We start from the raw sequence: 23668 nt of genomic DNA on the forward strand, positions 1-23668 counted from the left end.
TGGCCACAGACCGATGTCCGGGAAATGTGACCACGCTCTACGTAACCAGTACAGTTATCTAACATGGCCACAGACCGATGTCCGGGAAATGTGACCAAGCTCTACGTAACCAGTACAGTTATCTAACATGGCCACAACCCGATGTCCTGGAAATGTGACCAAGCTCTACGTAACCAGTACAGTTATCTAACATGGCCACAACCCGATGTCCGGGAAATGTGACCACGCTCTACGTAACCAGTACAGTTATCTAACATGGCCACAACCCGATGTCCGGGAAATGTGACCACGCTCTACGTAACCAGTACAGTTATCTAACATGGCCACAGACCGATGTCCGGGAAATGTGACCACGCTCTACGTAACCAGTACAGTTATCTAACATGGCCACAACCCGATGTCCGGGAAATGTGACCAAGCTCTACGTAACCAGTACAGTTATCTAACATGGCCACAGACCGATGTCCGGGAAATGTGACCAAGCTCTACGTAACCAGTACAGTTATCTAACATGGCCACAACCCGATGTCCGGGAAATGTGACCAAGCTCTACGTAACCAGTACAGTTATCTAACATGACCACAACCGGATATCCGGGAAATGTGACCACGCTCTACGTAACCAGTACAGTTATCTAACATGGCCACAACCCGATGTCCGGGAAATGTGACCACGCTCTACGTAACCAGTACAGTTATCTAACATGGCCACAACCCGATGTCCGGGAAATGTGACCAAGCTCTACGTTACCAGTACAGTTATCTAACATGGCCACAGACCGATGTCCGGGAAATGTGACCACGCTCTACGTAACCAGTACAGTTATCTAACATGGCCACAGACCGATGTCCGGGAAATGTGACCACGCTCTACGTAACCTGTACAGTTATCTAACATGGCCACAGACCGATGTCCGGGAAATGTGACCAAGCTCTACGTAACCAGTACAGTTATCTAACATGGCCACAACCCGATGTCCTGGAAATGTGACCAAGCTCTACGTAACCAGTACAGTTATCTAACATGGCCACAACCCGATGTCCGGGAAATGTGACCACGCTCTACGTAACCAGTACAGTTATCTAACATGGCCACCGCCCGATGTCCGGGAAATTTGACCAAGCTCTACGTAACCAGTACAGTTATCTAACATGGCCACAGACCGATGTCCGGGAAATGTGACCAAGCTCTACGTAACCAGTACAGTTATCTAACATGGCCACAGACCGATGTCCGGGAAATGTGACCACGCTCTACGTAACCAGTACAGTTATCTAACATGGCCACAGACCGATGTCCGGGAAATGTGACCAAGCTCTACGTAACCAGTACAGTTATCTAACATGGCCACAACCGGATGTCCGGGAAATGTGACCACGCTCTACGTAACCAGTACAGTTATCTAACATGGCCACAGACCGATGTCCGGGAAATGTGACCAAGCTCTACGTAACCAGTACAGTTATCTAACATGGCCACAGACCGATGTCCGGGAAATGTGACCACGCTCTACGTAACCAGTACAGTTATCTAACATGGCCACAGACCGATGTCCGGGAAATGTGACCAAGCTCTACGTAACCAGTACAGTTATCTAACATGGCCACAACCCGATGTCCGGGAAATGTGACCAAGCTCTACGTAACCAGTACAGTTATCTAACATGGCCACAACCCGATGTCCGGGAAATGTGACCAAGCTCTACGTAACCAGTACAGTTATCTAACATGGCCACAACCCGATGTCCTGGAAATGTGACCACGCTCTACGTAACCAGTACAGTTATCTAACATGGCCACAACCCGATGTCCGGGAAATGTGACCAAGCTCTACGTAACCAAGTACAGTTATCTAACATGGCCACAACCCGATGTCCGGGAAATGTGACCAACCTTTACGTAACCAGTACAGTTATCTAACATGGCCACAGACCGATGTCCGGGAAATGTGACCACGCTCTACGTAACCAGTACAGTTATCTAACATGGCCACAACCCGATGTCCGGGAAATGTGACCAAGCTCTACGTAACCAGTACAGTTATCTAACATGGCCACAGACCGATGTCCGGGAAATGTGACCAAGCTCTACGTAACCAGTACAGTTATCTAACATGGCCACAACCCGATGTCCGGGAAATGTGACCAAGCTCTACGTAACCAGTACAGTTATCTAACATGGCCACAACCCGATGTCCCGGAAATGTGACCACGCTCTACGTAACCAGTACAGTTATCTAACATGGCCACAACCCGATGTCCCGGAAATGTGACCACGCTCTACGTAACCAGTACAGTTATCTAACATGGCCACAACCCGATGTCCCGGAAATGTGACCACGCTCTACGTAACCAGTACAGTTATCTAACATGGCCACAACCCGATGTCCTGGAAATGTGACCACGCTCTACGTAACCAGTACAGTTATCTAACATGGCCACAACCCGATGTCCTGGAAACGTGACCACGCTCTACGTAACCAGTACAGTTATCTAACATGGCCACAACCCGATGTCCGGGAAATGTGACCACGCTCTACGTAACCAGTACAGTTATCTAACATGGCCACAACCCGATTTCCGGGAAATGTGACCAACCTCTACGTTACCAGTACAGTTATCTAACATGGCCACCGCCCGATGTCCGGGAAATGTGACCAACCTCTACGTTACCAGTACAGTTATCTAACATGGCCACAACCCGATGTCCGGGAAATGTGACCAAGCTCTACGTAACCAGTACAGTTATCTAACATGGCCACAACCCGATGTCCGGGAAATGTGACCAAGCTCTACGTAACCAGTACAGTTATCTAACATGGCCACAACCCGATGTCCGGGAAATGTGACCAAGCTCTACGTAACCAGTACAGTTATCTAACATGGCCACAACCCGATGTCCGGGAAATGTGACCACGCTCTACGTAACCAGTACAGTTATCTAACATGGCCACAACCCGATGTCCGGGAAATGTGACCAACCTCTACGTAACCAGTACAGTTATCTAACATGGCCACAACCCGATGTCCGGGAAATGTGACCAACCTCTACGTAACCAGTACAGTTGTCTAACATGGCCACAGACCGATGTCCGGGAAATGTGACCACGCTCTACGTAACCAGTACAGTTAGCTAACATGGCCACAACCCGATGTCCGGGAAATGTGACCAAGCTCTACGTAACCAGTACAGTTATCTAACATGGCCACAACCCGATGTCCCGGAAATGTGACCACGCTCTACGTAACCAGTACAGTTATCTAACATGGCCACAACCCGATGTCCCGGAAATGTGACCAAGCTCTACGTAACCAGTACAGTTATCTAACATGGCCACAACCCGATGTCCCGGAAATGTGACCAAGCTCTACGTTACCAGTACAGTTATCTAACATGGCCACAGACCGATGTCCGGGAAATGTGACCAAGCTCTACGTAATCAGTACAGTTATCTAACATGGCCACAACCCGATGTCCGGGAAATGTGACCACGCTCTACGTAACCAGTACAGTTATCTAACATGGCCACAGACCGATGTCCGGGAAATGTGACCAAGCTCTACGTTACCAGTACAGTTATCTAACATGGCCACAACCCGATGTCCCGGAAATGTGACCAAGCTCTACGTTACCAGTACAGTTATCTAACATGGCCACAACCCGATGTCCCGGAAATGTGACCAAGCTCTACGTAACCAGTACAGTTATCTAACATGGCCACAACCCGATGTCCCGGAAATGTGACCAAGCTCTACGTTACCAGTACAGTTATCTAACATGGCCACAGACCGATGTCCGGGAAATGTGACCAAGCTCTACGTAATCAGTACAGTTATCTAACATGGCCACAACCCGATGTCCGGGAAATGTGACCACGCTCTACGTAACCAGTACAGTTATCTAACATGGCCACAGACCGATGTCCGGGAAATGTGACCAAGCTCTACGTTACCAGTACAGTTATCTAACATGGCCACAACCCGATGTCCCGGAAATGTGACCAAGCTCTACGTTACCAGTACAGTTATCTAACATGGCCACAACCCGATGTCCCGGAAATGTGACCAAGCTCTACGTAACCAGTACAGTTATCTAACATGGCCACATCCCGATGTCCCGGAAATGTGACCAAGCTCTACGTTACCAGTACAGTTATCTAACATGGCCACAGACCGATGTCCGGGAAATGTGACCAAGCTCTACGTAACCAGTACAGTTATCTAACATGGCCACAACCCGATTTCCGGGAAATGTGACCAACCTCTACGTTACCAGTACAGTTATCTAACATGGCCACCGCCCGATGTCCCGGAAATGTGACCAAGCTCTACGTAACCAGTACAGTTATCTAACATGGCCACATCCCGATGTCCCGGAAATGTGACCAAGCTCTACGTTACCAGTACAGTTATCTAACATGGCCACAGACCGATGTCCGGGAAATGTGACCAAGCTCTACGTAACCAGTACAGTTATCTAACATGGCCACAACCCGATTTCCGGGAAATGTGACCAACCTCTACGTTACCAGTACAGTTATCTAACATGGCCACCGCCCGATGTCCGGGAAATGTGACCAACCTCTACGTTACCAGTACAGTTATCTAACATGGCCACAGCCCGATGTCCGGGAAATGTGACCAAGCTCTACGTAACCAGTACAGTTATCTAACATGGCTACAACCCGATTTCCGGGAAATGTGACCAAGCTCTACGTAACCAGTACAGTTATCTAACATGGCCACAACCGGATGTCCGGGAAATGTGACCAAGCTCTATGTTACCAGTACAGTTATCTAACATGGCCACAACCGGATGTCCGGGAAATGTGACCAAGCTCTACGTAACCAGTACAGTTATCTAACATGGCCACAACCCGATGTCCGGGAAATGTGACCAAGCTCTACGTAACCAGTACAGTTATCTAACATGGCCACAACCCGATTTCCGGCTAATGTGACCAAGCTCTACGTAACCAGTACAGTTATTTAACATGGCCACAACCGGATGTCCGGGAAATGTGACCAAGCTCTATGTTACCAGTACAGTTATCTAACATGGCCACAGACCGATGTCCGGGAAATGTGACCACGCTCTACGTAACCAGTACAGTTATCTAACTTGGCCACAACCCGATGTCCGGGAAATGTGACCAAGCTCTACGTTACCAGTACAGTTATCTAACATGGCCACAACCCGATGTCCGGGAAATGTGACCACGCTCTACGTTACCAGTACAGTTAACTAACATGGCCACAACCGGATGTCCGGGAAATGTGACCAAGCTGTACGTAACCAGTACAGTTATCTAACATGGCCACAACCGGATGTCCGGGAAATGTGACCAACCTCTACGTTACCAGTACAGTTATCTAACATGGCCACAACCGGATGTCCGGGAAATGTGACCAAGCTCTACGTAACCAGTACAGTTATCTAACATGGCCACAACCCGATGTCCGGGAAATGTGACCAAGCTCTACGTGACCAGTACAGTTATCTAACATGGCCACAACCCGATGTCCGGGAAATGTGACCACGCTCTACGTAACCAGTACAGTTATCTAACATGGCCACAGCTGGATGTCCGGGAAATGTGACCAAGCTCTACGTGACCAGTACAGTTATCTAACATGGCCACAGCCCGATTTCCGGGAAATGTGACCAAGCTCTACGTGACCAGTACAGTTATCTAACATGGCCACAACCGGATGTCCGGGAAATGTGACCAAGCTGTACGTAACCAGTACAGTTATCTAACATGGCCACAACCCGAGGAAATGTGACCAAAATGTGACCCACCTACCTGCTCTGTCATCAGGAACAGCAAGGATAGTGTTACAATCTTATCTTTATATAACCCCACCTACCTGCTCTGTCATCAGGAATAGCAAGGATACAGTGTAACAATCTTACCTTTATATAACCCCACCTACCTGCTCTGTCATCAGGAACAGCAAGGATACAGTGTAACAATCTTACCTTTATATAACCCCACCTACCTGCTCTGTCATCAGGAACAGCAAGGATACAGTGTAACAATCTTACCTTTATATAACCCCACCTACCTGCTCTGTCATCAGGAACAGCAAGGATACAGTGTAACAATCTTACCTTTATATAACACCACCTACGCGCTCTGTCATCAGGAACAGCAAGGGTACAATGTAACAATCTTACCTTTATATAACCATCACCTACCTGCTCTGTCATCAGGAACAGCAAGGATACAGTGTAACAATCTTACCTTTATATAACCCCACCTACCTGCTCTGTCATCAGGAACAGCAAGGATACAGTGTAACAATCTTACCTTTATATAACCCCACCTACCTGCTCTGTCATCAGGAACAGCAAGGATACAGTGTAACAATCTTACCTTTATATAACCCCACCTACCTGCTCTGTCATCAGGAACAGTAAGGATACAGTGTAACAATCTTACCTTTATATAACCCCACTCACCTGCTCTGTCATCAGGAACAGCAAGGATACAGTGTAACAATCTTACCTTTATATAACCCCACCTACCTGCTCTGTCATCAGGAACAGCAAGGATACAGTGTAACAATCTTACCTTTATATAACCCCACCTACCTGCTCTGTCATCAGGAACAGCAAGGATACAGTGTAACAATCTTACCTTTATATAACCCCACCTACCTGCTCTGTCATCAGGAACAGCAAGGATACAGTGTAACAATCTTACCTTTATATAACACCACCTACGCGCTCTGTCATCAGGAACAGCAAGGGTACAATGTAACAATCTTACCTTTATATAACCCCACCTACCATAGATAAATTCACCGCTTTCAGGCGCACCTGTTCGTCATGGGGGGTTATCACCATAGTAACATCCCACACAATCATAGATACAGAAGCTCTTAATGTGTATACATTGTCTAAAACGGTAAACTAACACAGTACAAAAGATGCATTAATAGGTTGAATGACGTTACTGAATAGCATAACGCACACTTAGATGGAGAACAAAGTGTAATGTATATACGTATTAGAGTGCAGTAACATTGGGGACTGGATCCGCCAGTATGCTGTCATTGTTACATAGCAGAGCTGCAGGAACAAGCCACACATGTATAGTCACAGCTATAACGGGGGGTAGTATGGTAAAGGTGTACTGGTAAAATAAGCAACAAAAGCTAAAAATAACGTCCAATATGATACTTAGGTCTCCACCCGATTCTTTAGTAATACACCTAAGTGCTCATTGAGACCCCTGGGGGCTAAGGTCCAATCTGGTCTCGGGGTATAACAGTCTGTCGCATCCCCTGGGTAGAGATGAAACCTGACCTATAATTCTGAGTAGAGAGATTGGTTGGCAAAGTGCCGCCACCGGTTGGTCGCTCGATCCTTTGGCTAGAACTGTCCTAATAGTAGGTATATGCATCGCATTTAGCCCTCTCGATTGGCACTCCATTTTGCCCACATTGGCTTCCACAAGGGCATAAGATGGTATACACGACAAACCTGGTGGTACAGTTAATGTCTAATTTTAAATATTTCCCCTGTCGGAGGAAGATGAAAATAGCCCTTTGTCATGTACCGGCAATACGGGCTGTAATAGAGAGGTAAATTTATATTAGTAACGTCTGTATGGACTTCATAATCTGCCTCTGCGGTAACACGGATTCCCAGCCCGGCTCAGAGGTAATAACAGGCTGCTTTATGTGGATGAAGCCGTAACCCCTGGGACATTTTACCTTCTTTCTTTTCGTTTTTTGTCTTATTTTTCCTTGGGAATGCAAGTACCTCTCTCTATCTTTTGTCTTTGTAAATTGGTCATAGCCCCAAGTAACATTTTTTCCAGCATAATCTCTTATTGAGTTTCCTCCTCATTTCTATCACTGTCTGCCGGCTCTGAGCTGCTGTCTCTATCGCTGTCTGTGCCGGCCCTGAGCTGCTGTCTCTATCACTGTCTGTGCCGGCCCTGAGCTGCTGTCTCTATCGCTGTCTGTGCCGGCTCTGAGCTGCTGTCTCTATCACTGTGTCTATCACTGTCTGTGCCGGCTCTGAGCTGCTGTCTCTATCACTGTCTGTGCCGGCCCTGAGCTGCTGTCTCTATCACTGTCTGTGCCGGCTCTGAGCTGCTGTCTCTATCGCTGTCTGTGCCGGCCCTGAGCTGCTGTCTCTATCACTGTCTGTGCCGGCTCTGAGCTGCTGTCTCTATCACTGTGTCTATCACTGTCTGTGCCGGCTCTGAGCTGCTGTCTCTATCGCTGTCTGTGCCGGCCCTGAGCTGCTGTCTCTATCACTGTCTGTGCCGGCCCTGAGCTGCTGTCTCTATTGCTGTCTGTGCCGGCTCTGAGCTGCTGTCTCTATCGCTGTCTGTGCCGGCCCTGAGCTGCTGTCTCTATCACTGTCTGTGCCGGCCCTGAGCTGCTGTCTCTATTGCTGTCTGTGCCGGCCCTGAGCTGCTGTCTCTATTGCTGTCTGTGCCGGCTCTGAGCTGCTGTCTCTATCGCTGTCTGTGCCGGCCCTGAGCTGCTGTCTCTATCACTGTCTGTGCCGGCTCTGAGCTGCTGTCTCTATCGCTGTCTGTGCCGGCCCTGAGCTGCTGTCTCTATCACTGTCTGTGCCGGCTCTGAGCTGCTGTCTCTATCACTGTGTCTATCGCTGTCTGTGCCGGCTCTGAGCTGCTGTCTCTATCACTGTCTGTGCCGGCCCTGAGCTGCTGTCTCTATCACTGTCTGTGCCGGCTCTGAGCTGCTGTCTATCGCTGTCTGTGCCGGCCCTGAGCTGCTGTCTCTATCACTGTGTCAATCACTGTCTGTGCCGGCTCTGAGCTGCTGTCTCTATCACTGTCTGTGCCGGCCCTGAGCTGCTGTCTCTATCACTGTCTGTGCCGGCTCTGAGCTGCTGTCTCTATCGCTGTCTGTGCCGGCCCTGAGCTGCTGTCTCTATCGCTGTCTGTGCCGGCTCTGAGCTGCTGTCTCTATCACTGTCTGTGCCGGCTCTGAGCTGCTGTCTCTATCGCTGTCTGTGCCGGCTCTGAGCTGCTGTCTCTATCCCTGTCTGTGCCGGCTCTGAGCTGCTGTCTCTATCGCTGTCTGTGCCGGCTCTGAGCTGCTGTCTATCCCTTTCTGTGCCGGCTCTGAGCTGCTGTCTCTATCGCTGTCTGTGCCGGCTCTGAGCTGCTGCGGATGGGCAGTGCTGGCCAGTACCATGTTACTTCAGTCCCTGGGTTTGGTATTGTCTCAGCACCGCACCCCAGCCTACGCCCCGATACGCCAACCTGACACAGGGGCGGTGGTGAAGTAGGTTTTACTCAAGCTGCCACCGCAAAGACTATTCAGAATAGCGCTCTTGCGATCGCCAAACACTTAAACCATACTTAATAATTCACATAAATGCAGATTGATTTCAAACAAAAGAAAAGGATAAAATTATATTACTCTGAGGTATTAGGAGATCTGTGTGGCGGAGACCACAGGACAGGAGATGGGAGCACTACTAGCACAAAGCTTCTCCCTTATAGAGTGAACACCGAGTAGTGTGGGTTGCTGATCCTTAGAGTTCCACAACTACCTTCTCCCCCAGAACCCCCGAATTCTCCGGGTTCAAAAGGATTGGCACTTTGTTTTCCCAAGGTCTGTGTATATGTAAATTAGAACAGCTACAGGAACCTACGCCTCGTATAACTCTCTGGGCTTAAAATGTATTTTATTGTAGGAAAGCTGATAAGCTAAGGTAAAAAATGACCCTCTAGCAACCGGTGTGTCTGTGTGTAGGGCTTGCACAAGGGCACCCTAGGGTGAAGAGCAAACACATTTCCATGAAGCTTTGTCTTCATAGACTATTAAGCACCTGGCCACTTGGTTCTGAGTAGCTGATGCAATGCAGACACGGTTTTGAACTACCAAATCATATCAAATACATTCCTGAAATATATATTTTAGGGGAACTATAATAATACACATCACGGTCAGATTGTCATAGTACTGTGAGCACACGTTACCCAGGGTACACAGAATGCACACAGTCATGACACGTGACTTTGAGAAATCGCCGTTACACATGGCGATGGTCAGAGGTATCTATAACCCATTGTTATTGTTACATATGGGCACTTTTAGAGAATGTTCTGTATTGTGATCAATTTGATGTGAATTTAGCTGGGCTTTTTGTTTAGTTATGGTTCTCCATAAGATTACTAAGACCTCGTCATCTATGTACCTACAGTACACTACTATGTGTATACAGGTCTCAGGTCTGGAGAGAGAGAATATCTTCTTCTGCCATGAAGATGAATGTGTTAGCATACGATGGGTCACCTTCCTCCCCGTCGCACGGCCAGAAGTTTGGGGGTAATAACCTCCATCATATCTCCATGTTATTACCAATAGTTCCAAGAACAAATTCGGGTCAGGATCTATATAGTGATGATTGGTAATAAGCCTAGAAGTATGTGTATTCCACACATGTTCGCGTTACTTGCTACTTATTACCAACAATCCTCATTTTATAGGTCCAGATCCTGATTTGTTCTTGGAGCTATAAGATGTCTTATTGGCCAATCAGAACCAGCTGCTGATTTTGTGAGGGGTCATGCACCCGTAATATACACGCACTCAGTCTGCTCAGCCCTCACCCTTTCTCGCTCCTCCTCCCTTAGTGTAAGGACACAACCCATCTGCATGTGGGTGCTCGGTGCCAAGTTCTCATATGCATTTCCCGCACAAATAAAAATAATTTCTTAACAGGATTTTTTTTTTTACTTTTACAGGGGAGATGTCCTTAGACGATCTGCTGCTAAAGTATTCTATGGTACAGTCTGAGGAAGATCTGTGTGATCAGAGTGAGGACAGCCAACTGTCTGATCAGGAGACATCCGGTGAGTGACACGGTATTGAAATGGTAGAAGCAAGTTGTGATTGGGGATAGTACAGACTGGGGAGGAGAGAGCTGGTGGGTGATGAGATACAGGAATGGTGGTTGGGTGTGGAGGAGGCAGGAGATGTGATTGGGGATAGTACAGACTGGGGAGGAGAGATCTGGTGGGTGATGAGATACAGGAATGGTGGTTGGGTGTGGAGGAGGCAGGAGATGTGATTGGGGATAGTACAGACTGGGGAGGAGAGATCTGGTGGGTGATGAGATACAGGAATGGTGGTTGGGTGTGGAGGAGGCAGGAGATGTGATTGGGGATAGTACAGACTGGGGAGGAGAGAGCTGGTGGGTGATGAGATACAGGAATGGTGGTTGGGTGTGGAGGAGGCAGGAGATGTGATTGGGGATAGTACAGACTGGAGAGGAGAGATCTGGTGGGTGATGAGATACAGGAATGGTGGTTGGGTGTGGAGGAGGCAGGAGATGTGATTGGGGATAGTACAGACTGGGGAGGAGAGATCTGGTGGGTGATGAGATACAGGAATGGTGGTTGGGTGTGGAGGAGGCAGGAGATGTGATTGGGGATAGTACAGACTGGGGAGGAGAGAGCTGGTGGGTGATGAGATACAGGAATGGTGGTTGGGTGTGGAGGAGGCAGGAGATGTGATTGGGGATAGTACAGACTGGGGAGGAGAGATCTGGTGGGTGATGAGATACAGGAATGGTGGTTGGGTGTGGAGGAGGCAGGAGATGTGATTGGGGATAGTACAGACTGGGGAGGAGAGAGCTGGTGGGTGATGAGATACAGGAATGGTGGTTGGGTGTGGAGGAGGCAGGAGATGTGATTGGGGATAGTACAGACTGGGGAGGAGAGATCTGGTGGGTGATGAGATACAGGAATGGTGGTTGGGTGTGGAGGAGGCAGGAGATGTGATTGGGGATAGTACAGACTGGGGAGGAGAGATCTGGTGTGTGATGAGATACAGGAATGGTGGTTGGGTGTGGAGGAGGCAGGAGATGTGATTGGGGATAGTACAGACTGGAGAGGAGAGAGCTGGTGGGTGATGAGATACAGGAATGGTGGTTGGGTGTGGAGGAGGCAGGAGATGTGATTGGGGATAGTACAGACTGGGGAGGAGAGAGCTGGTGGGTGATGAGATACAGGAATGGTGGTTGGGTGTGGAGGAGGCAGGAGATGTGATTGGGGATAGTACAGACTGGGGAGGAGAGAGCTGGTGGGTGATGAGATACAGGAATGGTGGTTGGGTGTGGAGGAGGCAGGAGATGTGATTGGGGATAGTACAGACTGGAGAGGAGAGAGCTGGTGGGTGATGAGATACAGGAATGGTGGTTGGGTGTGGAGGAGGCAGGAGATGTGATTGGGGATAGTACAGACTGGGGAGGAGAGATCTGGTGGGTGATGAGATACAGGAATGGTGGTTGGGTGTGGAGGAGGCAGGAGATGTGATTGGGGATAGTACAGACTGGGGAGGAGAGATCTGGTGGGTGATGAGATACAGGAATGGTGGTTGGGTGTGGAGGAGGCAGGAGATGTGATTGGGGATAGTACAGACTGGGGAGGAGAGAGCTGGTGGGTGATGAGATACAGGAATGGTGGTTGGGTGTGGAGGAGGCAGGAGATGTGATTGGGGATAGTACAGACTGGAGAGGAGAGATCTGGTGGGTGATGAGATACAGGAATGGTGGTTGGGTGTGGAGGAGGCAGGAGATGTGATTGGGGATAGTACAGACTGGGGAGGAGAGATCTGGTGGGTGATGAGATACAGGAATGGTGGTTGGGTGTGGAGGAGGCAGGAGATGTGATTGGGGATAGTACAGACTGGGGAGGAGAGAGCTGGTGGGTGATGAGATACAGGAATGGTGGTTGGGTGTGGAGGAGGCAGGAGATGTGATTGGGGATAGTACAGACTGGGGAGGAGAGATCTGGTGGGTGATGAGATACAGGAATGGTGGTTGGGTGTGGAGGAGGCAGGAGATGTGATTGGGGATAGTACAGACTGGGGAGGAGAGAGCTGGTGGGTGATGAGATACAGGAATGGTGGTTGGGTGTGGAGGAGGCAGGAGATGTGATTGGGGATAGTACAGACTGGGGAGGAGAGATCTGGTGGGTGATGAGATACAGGAATGGTGGTTGGGTGTGGAGGAGGCAGGAGATGTGATTGGGGATAGTACAGACTGGGGAGGAGAGATCTGGTGTGTGATGAGATACAGGAATGGTGGTTGGGTGTGGAGGAGGCAGGAGATGTGATTGGGGATAGTACAGACTGGAGAGGAGAGAGCTGGTGGGTGATGAGATACAGGAATGGTGGTTGGGTGTGGAGGAGGCAGGAGATGTGATTGGGGATAGTACAGACTGGGGAGGAGAGAGCTGGTGGGTGATGAGATACAGGAATGGTGGTTGGGTGTGGAGGAGGCAGGAGATGTGATTGGGGATAGTACAGACTGGGGAGGAGAGAGCTGGTGGGTGATGAGATACAGGAATGGTGGTTGGGTGTGGAGGAGGCAGGAGATGTGATTGGGGATAGTACAGACTGGAGAGGAGAGAGCTGGTGGGTGATGAGATACAGGAATGGTGGTTGGGTGTGGAGGAGGCAGGAGATGTGATTGGGGATAGTACAGACTGGAGAGGAGAGAGCTGGTGGGTGATGAGATACAGGAATGGTGGTTGGGTGTGGAGGAGGCAGGAGATGTGATTGGGGATAGTACAGACTGGGGAGGAGAGAGCTGGTGGGTGATGAGATACAGGAATGGTGGTTGGGTGTGGAGGAGGCAGGAGATGTGATTGGGGATAGTACAGACTGGAGAGGAGAGAGCTGGTGGGTGATGAGATACAGGAATGGTGGTTGGGTGTGGAGGAGGCAGGAGATGTGATTGGGGATAGTACAGACTGGGGAGGAGAGAGCTGGTGGGTGATGAGATACAGGAATGGTGGTTGGGTGTGGAGGAGGCAGGAGATGTGATTGGGGATATTACAGACTGGAGAGGAGAGAGCTGGTGGGTGATGAGATACAGGAATGGTGGTTGGGTGTGGAGGAGGCAGGAGATGTGATTGGGGATAGTACAGACTGGGGAGGAGAGAGCTGGTGGGTGATGAGATACAGGAATGGTGGTTGGGTGTGGAGGAGGCAGGAGATGTGATTGGGGATAGTACAGACTGGGGAGGAGAGAGCTGGTGGGTGATGAGATACAGGAATGGTGGTTGGGTGTGGAGGAGGCAGGAGATGTGATTGGGGATAGTACAGACTGGGGAGGAGAGAGCTGGTGGGTGATGAGATACAGGAATGGTGGTTGGGTGTGGAGGAGGCAGGAGATGTGATTGGGGATAGTACAGACTGGGGAGGAGAGATCTGGTGGGTGATGAGATACAGGAATGGTGGTTGGGTGTGGAGGAGGCAGGAGATGTGATTGGGGATAGTACAGACTGGGGAGGAGAGAGCTGGTGGGTGATGAGATACAGGAATGGTGGTTGGGTGTGGAGGAGGCAGGAGATGTGATTGGGGATAGTACAGACTGGGGAGGTGGGTGATGAGATACAGGAATGGTGGTTGGGTGTGGAGGAGGCAGGAGATGTGATTGGGGATAGTACAGACTGGAGAGGAGAGAGCTGGTGGGTGATGAGATACAGGAATGGTGGTTGGGTGTGGAGGAGGCAGGAGATGTGATTGGGGATAGTACAGACTGGGGAGGAGAGAGCTGGTGGGTGATGAGATACAGGAATGGTGGTTGGGTGTGGAGGAGGCAGGAGATGTGATTGGGGATAGTACAGACTGGGGAGGAGAGAGCTGGTGGGTGATGAGATACAGGAATGGTGGTTGGGTGTGGAGGAGGCAGGAGATGTGATTGGGGATAGTACAGACTGGGGAGGAGAGATCTGGTGGGTGATGAGATACAGGAATGGTGGTTGGGTGTGGAGGAGGCAGGAGATGTGATTGGGGATAGTACAGACTGGAGAGGTGGGTGATGAGATACAGGAATGGTGGTTGGGTGTGGAGGAGGCAGGAGATGTGATTGGGGATAGTACAGACTGGGGAGGAGAGAGCTGGTGGGTGATGAGATACAGGAATGGTGGTTGGGTGTGGAGGAGGCAGGAGATGTGATTGGGGATAGTACAGACTGGGGAGGAGAGAGCTGGTGGGTGATGAGATACAGGAATGGTGGTTGGGTGTGGAGGAGGCAGGAGATGTGATTGGGGATAGTACAGACTGGGGAGGAGAGAGCTGGTGGGTGATGAGATACAGGAATGGTGGTTGGGTGTGGAGGAGGCAGGAGATGTGATTGGGGATAGTACAGACTGGGGAGGAGAGATCTGGTGGGTGATGAGATACAGGAATGGTGGTTGGGTGTGGAGGAGGCAGGAGATGTGATTGGGGATAGTACAGACTGGGGAGGAGAGAGCTGGTGGGTGATGAGATACAGGAATGGTGGTTGGGTGTGGAGGAGGCAGGAGATGTGATTGGGGATAGTACAGACTGGAGAGGAGAGAGCTGGTGGGTGATGAGATACAGGAATGGTGGTTGGGTGTGGAGGAGGCAGGAGATGTGATTGGGGATAGTACAGACTGGGGAGGAGAGAGCTGGTGGGTGATGAGATACAGGAATGGTGGTTGGGTGTGGAGGAGGCAGGAGATGTGATTGGGGATAGTACAGACTGGGGAGGAGAGAGCTGGTGGGTGATGAGATACAGGAATGGTGGTTGGGTGTGGAGGAGGCAGGAGATGTGATTGGGGATAGTACAGACTGGGGAGGAGAGATCTGGTGGGTGATGAGATACAGGAATGGTGGTTGGGTGTGGAGGAGGCAGGAGATGTGATTGGGGATAGTACAGACTGGAGAGGTGGGTGATGAGATACAGGAATGGTGGTTGGGTGTGGAGGAGGCAGGAGATGTGATTGGGGATAGTACAGACTGGGGAGGAGAGAGCTGGTGGGTGATGAGATACAGGAATGGTGGTTGGGTGTGGAGGAGGCAGGAGATGTGATTGGGGATAGTACAGACTGGGGAGGAGAGAGCTGGTGGGTGATGAGATACAGGAATGGTGGTTGGGTGTGGAGGAGGCAGGAGATGTGATTGGGGATAGTACAGACTGGGGAGGAGAGAGCTGGTGGGTGATGAGATACAGGAATGGTGGTTGGGTGTGGAGGAGGCAGGAGATGTGATTGGGGATAGTACAGACTGGGGAGGAGAGATCTGGTGGGTGATGAGATACAGGAATGGTGGTTGGGTGTGGAGGAGGCAGGAGATGTGATTGGGGATAGTACAGACTGGGGAGGAGAGAGCTGGTGGGTGATGAGATACAGGAATGGTGGTTGGGTGTGGAGGAGGCAGGAGATGTGATTGGGGATAGTACAGACTGGAGAAGAGAGAGCTGGTGGGTGATGAGATACAGGAATGGTGGTTGGGTGTGGAGGAGGCAGGAGATGTGATTGGGGATAGTACAGACGGGAGGAGAGAGCTGGTGGGTGATGAGATACAGGAATTGTGGTTGGGTGTGGAGGAGGCAGGAGATGTGATTGGGGATAGTACAGACTGGGGAGGAGAGATCTGGTGGGTGATGAGATACAGGAATGGTGGTTGGGTGTGGAGGAGGCAGGAGATGTGATTGGGGATAGTACAGACTGGGGAGGAGAGATCTGGTGGGTGATGAGATACAGGAATGGTGGTTGGGTGTGGAGGAGGCAGGAGATGTGATTGGGGATAGTACAGACTGGGGAGGAGAGAGCTGGTGGGTGATGAGATACAGGAATGGTGGTTGGGTGTGGAGGAGGCAGGAGATGTGATTGGGGATAGTACAGACTGGGGAGGAGAGAGCTGGTGGGTGATGAGATACAGGAATGGTGGTTGGGTGTGGAGGAGGCAGGAGATGTGATTGGGGATAGTACAGACTGGGGAGGAGAGAGCTGGTGGGTGATGAGATACAGGAATGGTGGTTGGGTGTGGAGGAGGCAGGAGATGTGATTGGGGATAGTACAGACTGGGGAGGAGAGATCTGGTGGGTGATGAGATACAGGAATGGTGGTTGGGTGTGGAGGAGGCAGGAGATGTGATTGGGGATAGTACAGACTGGGGAGGAGAGAGCTGGTGGGTGATGAGATACAGGAATGGTGGTTGGGTGTGGAGGAGGCAGGAGATGTGATTGGGGATAGTACAGACTGGGGAGGAGAGAGCTGGTGGGTGATGAGATACAGGAATGGTGGTTGGGTGTGGAGGAGGCAGGAGATGTGATTGGGGATAGTACAGACTGGAGAGGAGAGAGCTGGTGGGTGATGAGATACAGGAATGGTGGTTGGGTGTGGAGGAGGCAGGAGATGTGATTGGGGATAGTACAGACTGGGGAGGAGAGAGCTGGTGGGTGATGAGATACAGGAATGGTGGTTGGGTGTGGAGGAGGCAGGAGATGTGATTGGGGATAGTACAGACTGGGGAGGAGAGAGCTGGTGGGTGATGAGATACAGGAATGGTGGTTGGGTGTGGAGGAGGCAGGAGATGTGATTGGGGATAGTACAGACTGGGGAGGAGAGATCTGGTGGGTGATGAGATACAGGAATGGTGGTTGGGTGTGGAGGAGGCAGGAGATGTGATTGGGGATAGTACAGACTGGGGAGGAGAGATCTGGTGGGTGATGAGATACAGGAATGGTGGTTGGGTGTGGAGGAGGCAGGAGATGTGATTGGGGATAGTACAGACTGGGGAGGAGAGAGCTGGTGGGTGATGAGATACAGGAATGGTGGTTGGGTGTGGAGGAGGCAGGAGATGTGATTGGGGATAGTACAGACTGGGGAGGAGAGATCTGGTGGGTGATGAGATACAGGAATGGTGGTTGGGTGTGGAGGAGGCAGGAGATGTGATTGGGGATAGTACAAACTGGAGAGGTGGGTGATGAGATACAGGAATGGTGGTTGGGTGTGGAGGAGGCAGGAGATGTGATTGGGGATAGTACAGACTGGGGAGGAGAGATCTGGTGGGTGATGAGATACAGGAATGGTGGTTGGGTGTGGAGGAGGCAGGAGATGTGATTGGGGATAGTACAGACTGGAGAGGTGGGTGATGAGATACAGGAATGGTGGTTGGGTGTGGAGGAGGCAGGAGATGTGATTGGGGATAGTACAGACTGGGGAGGAGAGAGCTGGTGGGTGATGAGATACAGGAATGGTGGTTGGGTGTGGAGGAGGCAGGAGATGTGATTGGGGATAGTACAGACTGGGGAGGAGAGATCTGGTGGGTGATGAGATACAGGAATGGTGGTTGGGTGTGGAGGAGGCAGGAGATGTGATTGGGGATAGTACAGACTGGGGAGGAGAGATCTGGTGGGTGATGAGATACAGGAATGGTGGTTGGGTGTGGAGGAGGCAGGAGATGTGATTGGGGATAGTACAGACTGGGGAGGAGAGAGCTGGTGGGTGATGAGATACAGGAATGGTGGTTGGGTGTGGAGGAGGCAGGAGATGTGATTGGGGATAGTACAGACTGGGGAGGAGAGATCTGGTGGGTGATGAGATACAGGAATGGTGGTTGGGTGTGGAGGAGGCAGGAGATGTGATTGGGGATAGTACAGACTGGAGAGGTGGGTGATGAGATACAGGAATGGTGGTTGGGTGTGGAGGAGGCAGGAGATGTGATTGGGGATAGTACAGACTGGGGAGGAGAGATCTGGTGGGTGATGAGATACAGGAATGGTGGTTGGGTGTGGAGGAGGCAGGAGATGTGATTGGGGATAGTACAGACTGGAGAGGTGGGTGATGAGATACAGGAATGGTGGTTGGGTGTGGAGGAGGCAGGAGATGTGATTGGGGATAGTACAGACTGGGGAGGAGAGAGCTGGTGGGTGATGAGATACAGGAATGGTGGTTGGGTGTGGAGGAGGCAGGAGATGTGATTGGGGATAGTACAGACTGGGGAGGAGAGATCTGGTGGGTGATGAGATACAGGAATGGTGGTTGGGTGTGGAGGAGGCAGGAGATGTGATTGGGGATAGTACAGACTTGGGAGGAGAGATCTGGTGGGTGATGAGATACAGGAATGGTGGTTGGGTGTGGAGGAGGCAGGAGATGTGATTGGGGATAGTACAGACTGGGGAGGAGAGAGCTGGTGGGTGATGAGATACAGGAATGGTGGTTGGGTGTGGAGGAGGCAGGAGATGTGATTGGGGATAGTACAGACTGGGGAGGAGAGATCTGGTGGGTGATGAGATACAGGAATGGTGGTTGGGTGTGGAGGAGGCAGGAGATGTGATTGGGGATAGTACAGACTGGGGAGGAGAGATCTGGTGGGTGATGAGATACAGGAATGGTGGTTGGGTGTGGAGGAGGCAGGAGATGTGATTGGGGATAGTGCAGACTGGGGAGGAGAGATCTGGTGGGTGATGAGATACAGGAATGGTGGTTGGGTGTGGAGGAGGCAGGAGATGTGATTGGGGATAGTACAGACTGGGAAGGAGAGAGCTGGTGGGTGATGAGATACAGGAATGGTGGTTGGGTGTGGAGGAGGCAGGAGATGTGATTGGGGATAGTACAGACTGGAGAGGTGGGTGATGAGATACAGGAATGGTGGTTGGGTGTGGAGGAGGCAGGAGATGTGGTTGGGGATAGTACAGACTAGGGAAGGTAGAGCTTGGTGGGTGATGAGATACAGGAATGGTGGTTGGGTGTGGAGGAGGCAGGAGATGTGATTGGGGATAGTACAGACTGGGAAGGAGAGAGCTGGTGGGTGATGAGATACAGGAATGGTGGTTGGGTGTGGAGGAGGCAGGAGATGTGATTGGGGATAGTACAGACTGGAGAGGTGGGTGATGAGATACAGGAATGGTGGTTGTGTGTGTGGAGGAGGCAGGAGATGTGATTGGGGATAGTTTAGACTGGGGAGGAGGCAGAGCTGGTGGGTGATGAGATACAGGAATGGTGGTTGGGTGTGGAGGAGGCAGGAGATGTGATTGGGGATAGTACAGACTGGGGAGGAGAGATCTGGTGGGTGATGAGATACAGGAATGGTGGTTGGGTGTGGAGGAGGCAGGAGATGTGATTGGGGATAGTACAGACTGGGGAGGAGAGAGCTGGTGGGTGATGAGATACAGGAATGGTGGTTGGGTGTGGAGGAGGCAGGAGATGTGATTGGGGATAGTACAGACTGGGGAGGGTAGAGCTGGTGGGTGATGAGATACAGGAATGGTGGTTGGGTGTGGAGGAGGCAGGAGATGTGATTGGGGATAGTACAGACTGGGGAGGAGAGAGCTGGTGGGTGATGAGATACAGGAATGGTGGTTGGGTGTGGAGGAGGCAGGAGATGTGATTGGGGATAGTACAGACTGGGGAGGAGGCAGAGCTGGTGGGTGATGAGATACAGGAATGGTGGTTGGGTGTGGAGGAGGCAGGAGATGTGATTGGGGATAGTACAGACTGGGGAGGAGAGATAGCTGGTGGGTGATGAGATACAGGAATGGTGGTTGGGTGTGGAGGAGGCAGGAGATGTGATTGGGGATAGTACAGACTGGAGAGGTGGGTGATGAGATACAGGAATGGTGGTTGGGTGTGGAGGAGGCAGGAGATGTGGTTGGGGATAGTACAGACTGGGGAGGAGAGAGCTGGTAGGTGATGACATACAGGAATGGTGGTTGGGTGTGGAGGAGGCAGGAGATGTGATTGGGGATAGTACAGACTGGGGAGGGTAGAGCTTGGTGGGTGATGAGATACAGGAATGGTGGTTGGGTGTGGAGGAGGCAGGAGATGTGATTGGGGATAGTACAGACTGGAGAGGTGGGTGATGAGATACAGGAATGGTGGTTGGGTGTAGAGGAGGCAGGAGATGTGGTTGTGGATAGAAATACATTTTACCTTTTATTGGTTTGACTTAAAATGTATCCATATATCTTGTTCAGGGTCCATAGGGCTCCACAGGGAGACATTGGGGTGTAGGTGGGACTTAGAGGGACCGGAATCCCAACAGCTAAGTTTTTTTTGTATCCCAGGATGCTCCGCTCTTTCCCCCTATACCCCGCCCACAACCTGAAGGCAAATCAGTTTCGTTGCTTATTAAGCAGCCCAAGCTTTATTAATTTTTTTATACAACAAGAGCAGCAGCACTAGACAGTCCTCTGGACATCTGCACGGCTGCTCCATCACCTCTCGGCGGCGACACGACTCCAGCCCTCGACTAGGTACTGTCGGCAGGGCTCCGGGGAGACCTAGCTAGCGTGGCTCCTCGGACCCCAGACTGCAGCCGGGACGCAAGGGGATAGGTAAGGTGGATCCCTGCTTACGGGAACCAGTGAACATGCACAGTCTTGCCTCCGATCTCAGGAGACAGACCGGAGGCGCTGGGACTCCACTAGACCACCAGGACATTACTAGCACTGGCGCAGGGCACAGATTAAGGCCAGGGACCTGGTGGTAGATGTCAGCATAGGGGAGAAGGTGCTTTCCCTGCGACCCCTCCCCCCGGCTCAGGGCGCCATTCCACTGCAGTCTTACTGCTCCCTGAGCTGCTCCTCCCTCACCCTCCATTCCCTCTATGTCTCAGCAGCCATTTCCTGCATTCAGGTCTCCGGGAAAGCTGGGTCCAGTCTCCCTGTGTACCTCTCCCAAGGGCCAGGTTATACAGTGCTATTTTCTACCAGCCACTGCGGTCTCTCTACAGCCATGGCCATAACTTTTGAGAATGACACAAATATTGGTATCAGAAAGTTTGCTGCTTCAGTGTTTTTAGACTTGTTTGTCAGATGTTACTATGGTATACTGAGGTAACATTACAGAATTACATAAGTCTCAGATGTTACTATGGTATACTGAGGTAACATTACAGCAAGACATAAGTGTCAGGTGTTACTATGGTATACTGAGGTAGCATTACATAAGTGTCAGATGTTACTATGGTATACTGAGGTAACATTACATAAGTGTCAGATGTTACTATGGTATACTGAGGTAACATTACAGCATTACATAAGTGTCAGATGTTACTATGGTATACTGAGGGGTAACATTACAGCATTACATAAGTGTCAGATGTTACTATGGTATACTGAGGTAACATTACATAAGTGTCAGATGTTACTACGGTATACTGAGGTAGCATTACAGCAAGACATAAGTGTCAGGTGTTACTATGGTATACTGAGGTAACATTACAGCATTACATAAGTGTCAGATGTTACTATGGTATACTGAGGTAACATTACAGCATTACATAAGTGTCAGATGTTACTATGGTATACTGAGGTAACATTACATAAGTGTCAGATGTTACTATGGTATACTGAGGTAGCATTACAGCAAGACATAAGTGTCAGGTGTTACTATGGTATACTGAGGTAACATTACAGCATTACATAAGTGTCAGATGTTACTATGGTATACTGAGGTAACATTACAGCTTTACATAAGTGTCAGATGTTACTATGGTATACTGAGGTAACATTACAGCATTACATAAGTGTCAGATGTTACTATGGTATACTAAGGTAACATTACAGCATGACATAAGTGTCAGATGTTACTATGGTATACTGAGGTAATTTCTACTTCAGGGTCCATAGGGGGTCCACAGGGTTGACCTTGGGGTTATAGCTGGAACAGGATCCATGGGCACCACACAGTTAAGCTTTTAGCTCCCAGGATGCACTTGGGTCCTCCTCTATACCCCGCCCCCGAGACCCAGGCACCTCAGTGTAAGCTGGTGCCCGGCCGGAGTCGGTCACCGCGCAGGGGGGCTGCAGGAGCAGCCCCCAAAAGCTTTTATTTTAAATTAAATTTTATTTATTTTGAATCTATTTTTACTACAGACGGCAGCGAAGGGCTGTCTGTACAGACGCCCACGCTGCCGCTCTGATCCCCGACTGGCGCCGCGACGCCAGTACTGATCTGGGGATCGCGGCGGGAGGACAGAGTCCGTACTAGCCGGACTCTGTCTACTTCCCAGGACTGCTGCCGGAGTCGCCGGGGATTCAGGTAAGCCGCGCGTCGCTGGCTAGCGGCGGCGCGCGGAATGCCTTAAATGCAGTCCTTAAGCCTCCGGTCCGGGGGACAGACCGGAGGCTGCTGGCAGTGGCGGCGGGCCCCCCCATAACCCGTGGGACCACTAGACCACCAGGGATAACCGGCAAGCGGGAAGCCAGCATCCCTGGGGTTATGGCCAGCCAGGGGAGGAAGCCTTCCCTGTCAGCGGCTCCTCCCCTCAGCTCAGCGCGCCTTTCAGCACGCAGTCTGGCGTCGCTGAGCTGCAGTTACACGGCCACTCCTCCTCTGAGGTCTCCAGCGGCCATTTTCCCAGTGGCAGCGCAGATCTCAGGGAGCACGCGGACCGGTCCCCCTGTGTACCTCTCCCCTGATTAAGGACAGCATACACAGCACTATAGCCCTCCCAGACACTGAATCTGGGCAGGTTGATTGTAGTGTAAAGGTGCAGTGAGTATATCTTCCTGCATGGTATGTGACTTTTTGCTAGTGCTGCCTGTCTGTGCTTATTTTCCGCTTACTGTCAGCTTATACCTATCCCTTTACTTCTCCTACAAGCCCTGCAGGTGTGTGGGGGAGTGGCGTTTCTACTGACCTCACTTGTATAGATCACGTATTTGTGAGGTCCGTCACATACAGTTGTGTGCTACTCAGTGCCATATTGTGGGCTGTTGTTCAGCACACCGGTGAGTGCGTTTTACTTCTACCCTGGTGCCAGATATATAATATATTCTGTCATGTCAGACGAGGAGGTTGAGCGCTCAGTGGCTCCGGTGTTGGCCTCCTGCGGACGCTGTTCTGCAGGAGTAGATAGGGAGGATTTGTAACAGGATGGCCTGTGTAGTCGATGCCAGGC

The 23668-nt window shown here is 50.8% G+C and overlaps 1 protein-coding gene across 2 annotated transcripts in view; it reads left to right on the forward strand.

Annotated features, from left to right (window-relative positions):
- The window catches only part of SRCAP (Snf2 related CREBBP activator protein), a 261121-nt gene that overhangs the window by 136857 nt on the left and 100596 nt on the right, over positions 1–23668 (forward strand). For both annotated transcript variants that reach the window (XM_088462894.1, XM_088462895.1), the window contains exon 10: positions 10747–10854. In XM_088462894.1, the coding sequence (XP_088319020.1) occupies positions 10747–10854 (108 nt within the window). The remainder of the gene's footprint in view (positions 1–10746; positions 10855–23668) is intronic.

This window comes from Taudactylus pleione, unplaced genomic scaffold, assembly GCF_031769625.1.
Source record: "Taudactylus pleione unplaced genomic scaffold, aTauple2 ptg001287l, whole genome shotgun sequence".
NCBI classification, from domain to species: domain Eukaryota; kingdom Metazoa; phylum Chordata; class Amphibia; order Anura; family Myobatrachidae; genus Taudactylus; species Taudactylus pleione.